This window comes from Eptesicus fuscus, chromosome 5, assembly GCF_027574615.1.
Source record: "Eptesicus fuscus isolate TK198812 chromosome 5, DD_ASM_mEF_20220401, whole genome shotgun sequence".
Taxonomy (NCBI): Eukaryota; Metazoa; Chordata; class Mammalia; order Chiroptera; family Vespertilionidae; genus Eptesicus; species Eptesicus fuscus.
In genome coordinates, this window is record NC_072477.1 from 75,600,296 (window position 1) to 75,613,833 (window position 13,538).

General features: G+C 40.4%; 1 protein-coding gene across 1 annotated transcript in view; it reads right to left on the reverse strand.

Moving 5' to 3' along the window:
- The window catches only part of SUPT16H (SPT16 homolog, facilitates chromatin remodeling subunit), a 42,053-nt gene that overhangs the window by 1,668 nt on the left and 26,847 nt on the right, over positions 1-13,538 (reverse strand). Inside the window, exons 13-25 of the mRNA XM_008159793.3 lie at positions 13,403-13,518; positions 13,165-13,318; positions 12,574-12,701; positions 11,906-12,041; positions 11,673-11,799; positions 11,295-11,413; positions 9,607-9,732; positions 9,173-9,285; positions 8,585-8,660; positions 7,596-7,765; positions 1,175-1,304; positions 670-799; positions 454-531 (exon numbers count right to left, since the gene is read on the reverse strand). Coding sequence (XP_008158015.2) covers positions 454-531; positions 670-799; positions 1,175-1,304; positions 7,596-7,765; positions 8,585-8,660; positions 9,173-9,285; positions 9,607-9,732; positions 11,295-11,413; positions 11,673-11,799; positions 11,906-12,041; positions 12,574-12,701; positions 13,165-13,318; positions 13,403-13,518 — 1,603 coding nt within the window. The remainder of the gene's footprint in view (positions 1-453; positions 532-669; positions 800-1,174; positions 1,305-7,595; positions 7,766-8,584; positions 8,661-9,172; positions 9,286-9,606; positions 9,733-11,294; positions 11,414-11,672; positions 11,800-11,905; positions 12,042-12,573; positions 12,702-13,164; positions 13,319-13,402; positions 13,519-13,538) is intronic.

Below are 13,538 nucleotides of genomic sequence, written 5' to 3' on the forward strand. Positions count from 1 at the left end.
TGTTGTACATATTTATGCAGTCATTGGTTGCTTCTTGTATGTGCCTGGCCAGGGATGGAACCCATAACCGTGGTGTATATCAGGAGGATGCTCTAACCTATCTGAGCTACCCAGCCAGGGCATTTCCTTTTATCTTTAACTTATATTTGGCATTTGGTTTCAGTGTAATTAAACTGGCACTATAAAAATATTCCTAACCTGGGAGAGGCCTAAAAATTTAGACTATTATAGAACTTAGATTTGGAAGCTGAATGACCTAATTCTGGAGCCTTATAAGACTATGTGGCTATCATGACTATGGGTCAATTGAGGACTTGACAGATGAAAAAAGTATCCAATTAGGCAGTCATGTCTACTGGAGAATAAAAATTACAGACCTTGTTTTCTCCACTAGTTAAGGACTGAAATCTGTTAGAAATTTGTGCCTCAAAAAAATAAAACAAAAAAATTTACCTTTTCGGGCTTCTTCCTCTAGTTCATCCCAATCTTTTCCACTCTCTTCTTCACTGCCCAATGATTCCTTGGAATAGTCTGAAGAAAAAAAATTGATTAGTAAGCATTAATCATTACACTGGAATAGAATAATAGAACTCTTCCCTTTTGCAAAGTAGTTTCCAGAAATGGCATTAGGTTAGAAAGCCACAGAAACCTTTCCTTGTAAAAACTGACCCGATTCTTCAGCTTCTGATGAATAATCTTCATCACTGTCCTCTTCTTCTTCTTCATAGTCATCCTCTGAAGGATTAAAAGTCTCATCTTCGATTTCAGACTCTGAATCCCCTTCCTCAGCATCACTACCCTGATGAATTAGAGAAAAAACCAAAAACACTATTTACTGTTCAATGGATATCCTAAATATATAATTCATATTTATTAAAAAGTTTCACTTCATCCTTCCTTGCCCAGGAATATTAACTGCAGAAATATTCTTGGTAATAAAGCATTATGCTGAGTTGGGAGGACCATTTTTTAGAAAACAATATTTGAAATCTTGTCAGTGGCTACAAATACCTAGTTAATTTATTGTTTACCTATAAAACTAATTTGGAGAAATAATATCAGATGTGTTCAGAGATTTTCCCACTTGGTCTGGTCTTTTATGTACTACTTTTCCTAATTGCTCAAATAACGGGCAACTATTACATAGCAGAAAAGAAACCCCACACTCACGCACCTCACCCTCAGGCTCCAGGAAAGACCAGCCACCTTGTTCGAAGAAGCCCTCAGGGTCATCAACAATAGTCTTCATGATTTTAGTCCAGTTGAGGGACTGTACTCCTTCTGTATACTTTAGGTCACAGGAACTGAGAGAAATAATATTACAAAGTCAAAATCAATCCTCTATATTTTCTGAGAATATCCAGTTGTCAAACTGGTGATTAGAATCTGAAGAGCAGTTAACCTTTTCTTAAATGAATGGGAACAGGTATTCTTTGCACTGTGCCACCAGAACATGCCCAGATGGCTGATATTTGGTCTCCCAAAGCACTAGCCCTCACATCAAAGCAGCATTCCAACTGCAGCAATCTCTGTCCCTCAACTAAATTAATCTAAGTTCACTTTCTTCTTCTTTTCTATTTTCTTTAGGAAGGAAGAACCCATGTAGAATTTGGAAGGCTGTTGGAGTTGAGAGTGAGAAAGAGATAGAGGAGGATTTGGGGAGGCAGACAGCTAGAATGTGTGGGACAGAATACTAGAGGATAGAGTGATGGGAAAGCTCTGAAGATTTGCTGAGGATGGATCCCCTCAAATTCTTGGCCAAGGATCGATCTGCACAAACATGAGAGGAAACTAATTAGAACTGAGCAAAGAATCACAGAATTCCCAGATCGCACACAGAGGTGGAAATAATTCTCGTTCCCATCAGCTTTAGTGCAAAGACCTCAAAACACTCAGGAAATCAATCGGGTAGAATCTTCAGAGATGTGCTACCTCAGCAATGGGAACAATTAGCCCCAGACTCAAGGCTGTTCTGATCCAGCATTCATGACACTTGAGAACAACAAGTCTTAAAAGATCAAATGGAATCCAAATAACTGTAGCTTAGAATAGAATCGAAAAAATTTGAAATAACAAAACTTAGCACCCAAAAATGTGGAGCCACAATGTAGGGCAACCAATCACAAATTACCAGGCATGCAAAGAAGCAGGAGAAAAATCAACCAATGAAAACAGACCCAGAAAATACAAAGGTGATGGATGAAGTAGCAAATAAAGATGTTAAAAAAGCAATGATAAATGTTTCATATGTTCAGATGTTCCATATGTTTAAGAAGAGCAACACTTAAAGACAATGAGATGAAAAATGAAATTTGTATAATTACTCTCAGAAAAAAAAGAGGGACTGAGGAAAGAACAAAAATATTTGAAGATTCATGGTCAGAACATATCCAAATATGAAAACGACAAAGCCCACAGATTTAAGAAGCTCAATGCAGACCAAACATTTGGATAATTATAATAAAGAAAAGCATACCAAAACATCTAGGTATCAAAATGCTAAAAACCAATGAGAAAAAAAAATCTTAAAGAAGCTTGAGAAAAAGACAGAGGAAAGAAGAATGATAGATATCAGAAACCCTCGAAAACTAAAAGACAAAAAATAACATCTTAAATAGTAAAAGACCGTCAACTTAGAATTCTATGTGCAGCAAAAACACCTTCTGAATGAAAGTGAAATACTTTCAATAAGCTGAGGCAATTTACACAGAAAACCTGCACCTCAAATACTAAAAGTTTATGAGGCAAAGAAAAATTACAGCAGAAGGCTACAGATAGAAGGTTGGAACCACACAATGGCATGAAGAGCACTAGGAATGGTGGATATGAGTTATACAAAAGACTTTCCCCCTCATTTTGTAAACTGAAAGGCAACTGTTTTAAAGCTAAAATAATGACAATAAATTGTGGAATTCATAAAATATTAGAAGTACAATATATGACAATAGCAGAAAGGATAGAAGAGAAATTGAAGCATAAGAACCTTCCAACAGTAAAGATGTTTTATCTAAGAGCAAATGGTGATAAGATGTATATGTAAACTTTAGAGTGATTATTATAAAAGTAAAACAAAGAGACCCAGCCAGTGTGGCTTAGTGGTTGAGCATAATCTATGAACCAGGAGGTCACAGTTCGATTCCTGGTCATGGCACATGCCTGGGTTGTGGGCTCAATCCCTGGCAGGGGGGGCGTGCAGGAGGCAGCCGATCGATGATTTTCTCTAATCATTGATGTTTCTCTCTCTCTCTCTCTCTCTCTCTCTCTCTCTCTCTCTCTCTCTCTTCCTCTCTAAAATTAAGAGAAATATGTTAAAAAACAAAGCAAAACATAAAGCATAGGACAGATGAAAAACAAATAGCAAGATGGCAGATTTAAACCCAATCATATTGATAATTACATTAAACATAAATGGTCTGTTTTCAACAATCCAATGAAAATGTAGACATTCTCAGAATGGATTTTAAAAAGTGAGACTGGCTGGTGTGGCTCAGTGGTTAAGCATCAACCCATGAACCAAGAGGTCCCCAGGTTCAATTCCCGATCAGGGCTAGATCCCCATAGGGGGTGTGTAGGAGGCAGCCGATGGATGTTTCTCCCTTATCGAAGTTTCTATCTATCCCTCTCCCTTCCTCTCTCTCTATTAAAAAAAAAAAAGTGAGCCGTAAATGTATGCTATATGTTATCTACAAGTAAGTTACTTTCATATAAAGTAATGTAAGTTAAAAGATAAGCCATACTAACCAAAGCCAGAAGTCTATAGTAATATCGCACCAAGCAGATTTCAAAATGAGGAATATTACTAGAAATGATGAACATTTTATAATCACATGATCTCACTCATATGTGGAATCTATGCAACAAAACAAATTGATGAATGGAGTGGATCCAGAGACATGAAAGCATGGAACAGAGTTCAGAATCTTGGAGGGAATGCAGGGGAGTGGGAGGTAATCAACCAAGAACCTCGTATGCATATATGCATAGCCCATGGACACAGATAATGGGGCAGTGAGGGCCTGGGGCGGGGGCAAGGGTAGGCTGGAGGGGGTCACTGGGGGACAAAAGGGGACATATGTAATACCTTCAACAATAAATAATTATTTTTAGCCTAGCTGGTTTGGCTCAGTGGATAGAGCCTCGGCCTGTGGACTCGAGTCCTGGGTTCAATTCCGGTCAAGGGCACATGCCCGTGTTGCGGGCTTGATCCCCAGTAGGGGGCGTGCAGGAGGCAGCCAATCAATGATTCTCTCTCATCATTAATGTTTCTCTCTCTCTCTTTCTGAAATCAATAAAATAAAATAAAAAATGTAAAAATGAATGAGACTAGGTTAAAAAAATTATTTTTAAAAAAACAGACCCTCCTCTACATGGTCAAAAAAAAATTTTTTTTTTAAACAAAGATGCCAAGGTAATTTGATAGGTAAAAAGATAATTTTTTCAACAATTCATGCTAGAATTGGAGATACACCCCCCCACATCTCTAATAATAAAAGTGTAATGCAAATCGACCGAACGACCAAACAGCAGAACGACTGTCCGGACGACCACGCTATGATACCCACTGGCTCCAGGCCAGCCAAGGTGAGTGCAATGTGATAGGTTGGGGGCCTGGCCATCGCCCCATGATTGCCCTGCAGAAGGGAGGCCCAGGCCACTGGCCAGCGGGGCCTTCCTCTTTGGGGCTATCGATCGCAGGGTTCCGGGACTGTGAGAGGGCACAGGCCTGGCTGAGGCCTCCTCCCCCTCACCGGAGTGCACGAATTTCTTGCAGTGGGCCTCTAGTATATATATATCTCCAAAACATGAACCTTGACCCTTATACCACAGTAAAAAAATTAACTCAAAATGAATCACAGAGCTGAATGTAACACCTAAATCTATAAAACTCTAGAAGAGAGAAAATTTTTTATGACCTTGGGTGAAGCAAAATTTATTAGATAAGCTCTGGTCAGTGTCACTCAGTGGTTAGAGTGTTGGCCCATGCACTGCAAGGTCAAAGGATTGTTCCCTGGTTAAGGGCATGTACCTATGTTGCAGGTTCAATCCCCAACCTGGGTCAGGGCACGTTCAGGAGGCAACCAATGAGTGTATCCCTCACACATCGATGTTTTCTATTTCTTTTTCCCTCCCTCTCTCTCTAAAAAACAATGGAAAAGCCCTAGCCAGTTTGGCTCAGTGGATAGCACGTTGGCCTGTGGACCAAAGGGTCCCGGGTTTGATTCCGGTCAAGGGCACATACCTAGGTTACAGGCCCGCCCCCCCGCCCCCCCCAGGCCCTGGTCAGGGATCGTGCAGGAGGCAACCAATCAATGTGTTTCTCCCACATTGATATTTCTCTGTCTTGCCCTCTATCTTTCACCCTCTCTAAAAATCAATGGAAAAATATCCTCAGGTGAGAATTAAAAAAATAAAAACCAATGGAAAAAATACCTTTGGTGAGGATTAACAACAAAAAATAAATTAGGTAAGACGTAAGAGCAACATTACAAAAGAAAAAGGTGACCAAAAATTTCGTGAACATTTTATACTTCTGGCTTATAAAAGACACTTAAATGAAAAGGCAAAGAAACTATTGGAAGAAAATATATGCAAAATCTGTATTTGTTGAAAGACTTGTATATAGCCTAAAGAATTCTTCAACTCAGTAACAAATTTTCAATGTGGGCAAAAAATATGAAGATATTTCATCAAAGGTACAGAATGATACATAGCATATGAAAAGGTGCTCAACATCATTAGCCATCATGGAAATGCAAACTGAAAGCACAATGAGATAGCACTACACACCCACTATCATGGCTAATATTAAAAAGACTGAAAATAACAAGTGCTGGTGAGGATGTGGAGCAACTACAATTCTCACACACTGCAGGTTTTCTAGCACCCTGGAAAATGATTTTATAGTTTCTTATAAAACTAAACATAAATTTAACCATATGGCCAGCACTTCCAATATTATAGGTGGTTTACCCAAGAGAAATGAAAACATGTATATACAAAGAGTTGTACATAATGTTTATAAGAGCTATTCATAATAATCACCAAGTGAAAACAACCCAAACACCTATTAACTGGTCAAGTATGGACTATTCACACAGTATAATATTCCTTAGTAATAAAAAGGAATGTAGTACTGATGCACAACTTGGATAAATTTCAAAAGCATTATACTAAGTGAAGGATGCAAGAAAGAAAGGTTATATCCTGTATATTTCCATTTATGTAGCAGTCTAGATTATTCTAGAATCTTCTGCAAAGTGTATAATGACAGAAACCAGGGGCAGGGTTAAGGAGATTGACTGTAAAGAGGTATGAACACTTTTAGGAGTGAAGGAAATGTTCTATATCCTGATTATAATGGTAGATATGAGATTGTATATGTTTGTTAGAACTCATCAAATCATATATTTTAATTGCTGAATATTATTACATGAAACTTGTACCTCAATAAAGCTGATTTGAAAAAGTAATATACATCTTACACATAATAGTTGTGATCCTATATCACTTACCTGCACATATTTCTTAGGAAAAACCTCAAGGAAACCATAAATTTCTATTTTTCTGTTTATTTCTAAGCTCTTGACATATTTCTTATGAAGAGACTACATTTATAGCACCTTCCTTTTCCAGATAATGAAGGGGGAAGGTAAGGGGCAGAGCAAATTATACTCATGGCTACTCAAGCCTCACACATTACCTAGGGAGTAACGAACATTTCCCTGTTTATTGGCGTTCTGGGACTTCCATGAGAAATACTTTTAGCTGAAGTGTGAGCATATGGTGTTAATGGCAAAAATAAAAAAAAACCTGGCCAGCATGCCTCAGTGGTTAGAGCGTCAGCTCATGCACCAAAGGGTCTCTGGTTTGATCCCTAGCCCTGGTTGGGGCACATGCAGGAGGCAACTAATTGATGTGTCTCTTTCACATCGATGTTTTTGTCTCTCCCCCTCTCCCTTCCACTCTCTGAAAATCAATGAAAAAATTATCCTTGGATGAGGACTAAAAAATAAAGTAAAATAAAACTTTATTTGTCTCATCCCAGTAATAAGAGAGAACAAGTAAGAAACACCCCCCACTGTTTATAAATATTATTATAAATGTGTATAGATCTTTTTATACATATGTCAAACAGAGTTAGAAAAGATCTGACTTTGATTTTCTTTGTGTAAGTATCCATAAATTATTGTTGGGCATTTAGAAAAAAGTGAATAGCTCTAATGGATCTGAGTTTTCAAGTCCCAGTCTATAACTCTAACCAAAGACAGTCTCACCTTAAGTTCATCATACTTTTATGTATAACATACCATACTTACATTTTACTAGAGGCCCAGTGCATGGATTCGTGCACTGGCTGTAGGTGCACCTGCCAGTGGTGAGCCGAGAGTCTGGCACCAGCCCATCAATCAGCTGAGCGGTGCTCCCGCTGTGGGAGCGCACTGACTACCGGGGGTGGAGGTTGGGGGCAGCTCTGGCGTTGAGCGTCTGCCCCATTAGTCAGTGCGCATCATAGCGACCAGTCGCTTAGGCTTTTATATACAAAGATAATATAGGATTCATGGGGTAAATGGGAGATTGCTGGCAGATTTACTTACTTCAACCATTCCTTGATGGGGTCAAGAGAGGCTACAGGAATGGCATTTATCATCGTCACTTTCTTGCTGTAGTCCTTGTAGACAATTACCATATCAAAGTTCTTCAGGTGAAACTGAACCCGCTCAAAGTGAATCAGCTCAACTTCATCCAATGTCACCACAAAAGGTGGCTGTCAAGGAGGAACTGGATCATTATCATATAAATACTTTGCCAAGTATTATATATTAGCAATTTCAAATACTTTCAGAATCTAAACCATTACATAAAGGATAACTAAACAATTTTGGTGTTTTTTTTTTGGGAAAGACTAATAGCAGTAAAACATATTAAGGATCTCCAGTAAAAGAATCTGCAAGATTAAAATCTTCTCAAGAATAAATTTAAGGAAACCATATGAACTATCAAAAAACTAAAGAGGCTTATAAAGAAACTAGAGGCCCAGTGCATGATTGAATCATGCACGTGTAGGATCCCCTACACGCTTTCGCTTTTCCCGGTGGAGCTGGGTGCCTGTCCGCTGGTGCCGGAGCAGACAGGCACCCAGCTCCCCCACTTTTGATGGTCCGCGGCCGCTGAGGGGGGCTACCCTGCTGTTGAGAGGCGCAGGGGGCGGGACTCCCGCCCCCTGCGCCTCTCAACGGCCGCTGAGGGGGGCTGCCGCGGATCTGGCCATTGAGAGGCGCAGGGAGTCCCGCCCCCTGCGCCTCTCAACAGCAGGGTAGCCCCCCTCAGTGGCAGCAGATCCGTGCCTCTCAATGGCCGGATAGACCACCCCGAGTCCCGCCCCCTAGCCTCCCGCCGCCCAATCGTGGGCGTAGCGGAGTGATGGTAATTTACATGTTACTCTATTATTAGATAGGATATTTGTTCAATATGTCTTATGTCTAAGATAAGTGAATATCAAAAGAAATAACATGGATCTACTCCTCAAAACACCTATCCTCTGTTTTCTCTATTTTCTTACTAAAATGGGGTTAGAAATACTCACCCATTCTGTAGCATTTACCAGTGCACTACTAGTGGGCTGAAGGAGGCAGGTACTTCTGTAGGGCGCTCCATTAAATCTGAAAGATAATAAAGAAACCACATTAAGACTAAAGTTGTTGCAAGAGAAACTGTTACTGCCACAATAAACTTCTGTTTCCCATTCCCAACAACTCCAGCATACTCAATACAAAGGAAGCCTCTCATCCCAGCCCTTAAAGTTTCAAGAGGAAATGGATATCTCAAAGGTTATCAGTTATACGAAAAAGGAGAAGGTATATTAAATTATTATTAAAGGGAGAATAACAAATTTTTATAAAAGGTAGTCCAGTGAAACTTCAGGTCAGAAAAAAGAGATATGCCTGGCTGGTGTGGGTCATTGGTTGAATGTTGACCGAGGAACCAGGAGGTTCCAGTTCCATTCCCAGTCAGGACACATGCCTGGGTGGTGGGTTCGGTCCACAGTATGGGATGTGCAGGAGGCAGCTGATCAACAATTCTCTCTCATCATTGATGTTTCTATCTCTCTTTCCCTCTCCCTTCCTCTCTGAACTCAATAAAAATATATTAAAAAAAAAGAAAGATATGTTACCCCAAGTCCCTAAAAGGCACTTCAAATTCCAGTTCCTCCTTAGTTAGAGCCTCTACTTTCTCAATGAAATTTTTAAAGGCAGTTTTCAGTTTGTGCCTCATTTCTCGTTCCATCTGTAGAAGAAGAAAAAAAATACTAATTAACTATAGCTATCACTTTACTTTAATAATGTATCTCTTCAAAAAGTCTGAAGTGCTTTTGCAGTCATAACTATGATACTAATGGGTATACCAAATTAAAGGCCATCATACCATTAACTGTAGACCTGAGTCTACAACCTAAGTCTATACCATAAGCCACTGTAGCACACAAACTCAGCAGATATCTAAGTTATTCTCTAGATAGATTCAGGGATTCTTTACAAAATATAACAATTACTGAACTCAGATTTGGATTACATCTACCCTGCAAATAAAATACTAAATTTCACAGACCTGCTCAGCATAGAGGTCATCTCGGTCATGCATATGCTGATGTTTTCCCAAATCCGTGGTGATCTCTCCCACTTCTGTGTAAAACTGTACATCTGTGTGCCGCTTTTTCCCAAACATGATGGCATTCTGAGGGCAAAAAGCAGAAAGAAGTCAGAAAAGTTGGTCTATACAACAGATAAGAAAGCAAGATAACAACAAAATGTGAAAATATAAAAATATCATTACTAGAAATGACAGCACTTATATAAAAACTTGAGGCCTGGTGCATGAAAATTCATGCACTTGAGGGGGGAGCCCTCAGCCCAGCCTGCCCCCTCTCAACAGTCCAGGAGCCCTCATCACACCTCTGCTGCTGCCACTGCCGGCAGCACAAGCCTAGACCAGCCCTGATTACCTGAGCCTCGGGCGGTCCTGGGTGGCTGGGCAGCTGCCATCAGAGGCTTGCCTGTGCCTTGGGCCAGCCCTGGGTGGCTGGAGGGTTAAGGGGCCTGGGGGACTCCAGAGGCAGGTGCATGGCGTAGCCAGACCCGCCTGGGGGAGGGCCCAGCCATGCCACATGCCTGCCACCCCGGGGGTGGGGGGTGGGGTGGGGCTGAGGGGACTGGGCGCCGCCATCTTTGTGAGGGTGTAATGGTCAATTAGCATATTCCATCTTCATTAGCTAGAACTAGAGGCCTGGTGCACGAAATTGTACACGGGGGGGTGGGGGGGGAGTTTTGTCTCAGCCCAGCCGGTGCCCTTTCATGGTCTGGGAGACCTCAGGGGGATGTCCTGCGGGGAGTGGGCCTGACATCCTTAGTGCTGCCATGGACATGGGAGAGGTTCCTGCCACCGCTGCTGTGCTGGTCAGCCATGAACTGGCATCTGGCTGAGTGGCACTCCCCCTGTGGGAGCGCATTGACCACCAGGGGGCAGCTTCTGTGTTGAGCATCTGCCCCCTGGTGGTCAGTGCGCGTCATAGTGACCGGTTGTTCTGCCGTTCAGTCGATTTGCATATTACCCTTTTATTAGATAGGTTAAACTATTCCTGAAGTCACCATAAACTAATGACATTTGGGAATGTGGAAGAGTATAAACTTTAAAAAGTACTCCTACTTATTACAATGGACTTTGGAGATTATATTGGTAATAAATTGTGTCTAAAGCAAAAACTTTCTATTTCAGAAAGAGAAACTGAGACCTTATATACTTTGGTGATCATTATGTAGCATCACCAAAGGAACAAAGACATTTAGCACCTTCTAGATGTTAGGCACTGCGGATTTATAACCATTATTATTATAACTATTTATTTTCAATCCCCACCAGAGGATATTTTTTGCATTGATTTTTAGAGAGAGTGGAAGGGAAGGAGAAGGGAGAGGGGGAGATAGAGAAGAGAGAAACAACCATGTGAGAGAGGTACATTGATTGGTTGCCTCCCACGCGCGCCCTGACCAGGGCCAGGAATTGAACCAGCAACCCAGGTACATGTCCTTGACCGGGAATCAAACCCATGGGCTTTTGGTGTGTGGGCCGATGCTCCAACCACTGAACCATGCTGGCTAAGGCTTTATAAACATTTATTTTATTCAATCTTCTTAAAGACCATATATGACTGGTAACATTTTCATCAATATCTTAAAGGACAGAGGCTGACAGAGAGATCTTGCCCAAGATCACATAGCTAGTGAGTAGAAAAGGTATACCTTGAGGTGAAAGTGCAAGACAATAATCATTTCTCCATCACAGGGCTGGAACAATGCATGCTTGATGTTATTGTACAGAATATCCACTTTGTCTCCTCGAACAGATGTGAATCGGAAACCTGGGGGAGGATGGAGAAAGCAGCTAATTACCAAGCAGCACCCTGAGCTTGGCCAAAAGGCACTGCATCTTTCTTTACTAATTTGAACATGGTCAGAGGAAATGCCGACAACTGTACAGAGCTTTCCTTTCATTCTGTCCATACAGCAACGTTAAGTAGATTCCTTCCAGCATTTCCTTGTCGTACTATATTATCTGATGTGTCATTCTTACAAATGTGTCCCTGACGACAAAGCCCCGGCACATGAGATGGTCCATACCATTGACATGGGCCTCCAGTGAACCTTGCATCCTTTTTTGGGCAATGTTTGGCCGAATGTATAGATCTTTTAGTTTGGGGTTACTCCGGTTTAGATTGATCACCAGGGAGTCTTGTTTCACAATGCCCTAAGCAGAATGAAAATTAATGTGAATCTTCATGTATCTTTACACGTCCCCCAAACCCACATGTCCTTTTGCAGAAAGTTGCTTTGTCTGTGGAATTCAGGCTTACCTCCTTCTCTTTCTCTTCTGCTTCCCGAGTCTTATAACGCTTCTGTACCTCTTTTATAATCCGGAAAGCATTTTGAAGGTTCAAGGCTGGTACTGTCTGTTCTCCGGGTGCCTTCATATTTGAAGCGCGGTATGTACTGTAGAATGGGGGAAGCATTTATATGAGTTTCTTCATTAGGCTAAGTTACCTGCATTTTTCACTATATTTTATAACTGGCTTAATATTTTTAGAAGAAAATAGCACCACTGAATGGAGAAATGACATTTGGAAAGCTAAACAAACAAATAAACCACCTCTTTCTTCTCTCTTGAACAGAGAATGTTGGCTAATCCATTGGGTGGGACAATCATACTTATTTTTCAAATCTGGTATAACCTCCCAAATGATCCCATTCCAAACCATGAAAGAATAGACTCCAATTTGGCACATCTTTCTTGAGATTCTATTGCAAAATATGTGTAGTAAGTATAAAATATTTTCATGAGGATTCTAAATTATGTTTCATCCTCAAAGTAATACAAAGCCTGAAAGGTGATTCTAAACAAGTGTCACTGAGGGAGGCTTTGCCATTCACTAACTAGATGGGGAGGAGAGCACAGAGAATGAAATGCTTGAGTGACACTACAGCCAGCAAGTAATTGGGGATGGTTATTTTCTTGGGAACTCACATTTCCTTGACAAAAGTGGCTTCTGGGTTAGGAAAAATGTTGCCCTCATTCCTGCCCAGAGCACTGCCTGGGCAATAGAAGTTAATTCTCAAGTAAGTATAATCTCCTTCCACCGACATACTTATATTCTGTTAAAAAAGAAACAGCATTAAAATAAACAGGATTCTTTCCTTGATAAAAATTAGGAGTTATAATAGAAATGCTAAAATTAAGTTAGGAGTTACAAGGCTGATTGCTAAACCTACATATTTAGCATTTTTTTTTTTAGGGTAGCATTTTTTTTATATGACCAAATGTATTTCCAAAAGAATCATGAGCTCTCCAACTACTTATGCTATGTGTACAACCACAGGTTAAAAAAACGCTCAAAAAAAGGTTCAAGAAAAGAGGACAATTATGCTTCTAGACTAGACCAATAAACCCTCTACAAAGTGAAAACTGAAAGGAAGGAAAATGATAGCAGAAGATAAGTGAGAAGGGTAGAGTCTGAAGAAGTGTCAGAGAGATGATTTAGACAAAACAATAATCTATTTTTAAGAGAATTACTATTTTAAGAAAAAGTTTGAAGGGAACCTAATTCAATGTTAGTACCTTGATCGTGGCAATGTGAAAAGGCGTTGCTATGCCAAACACAGGCATTATTACAGTCTCATATTTCTTATCAATATAGATCTTCATTTCCCGAATATGTGGTTCCTTAGGCATCAAAGATGGGTTTTTATAGGACACATTAGATTTCCGAGCTCTGGAGTGGGGATAAAAAATTTTATGAGAAATTTCTGCAAAATACATATAACTGAGACAATGCTCAAAATGCAAACTCTGTTACTTCTGAATCTGCTGTTCTCCTTTCTGTTCAGTCAGTCGCCTCTTTGCTTCCTCATTGAGTTGAGCTGCCAGTTCTTTTTGATGTGCTCTTCGCTTCTCTTCTGCAGTCATCTCATTCTAGAGAAGAAAAAAACCCA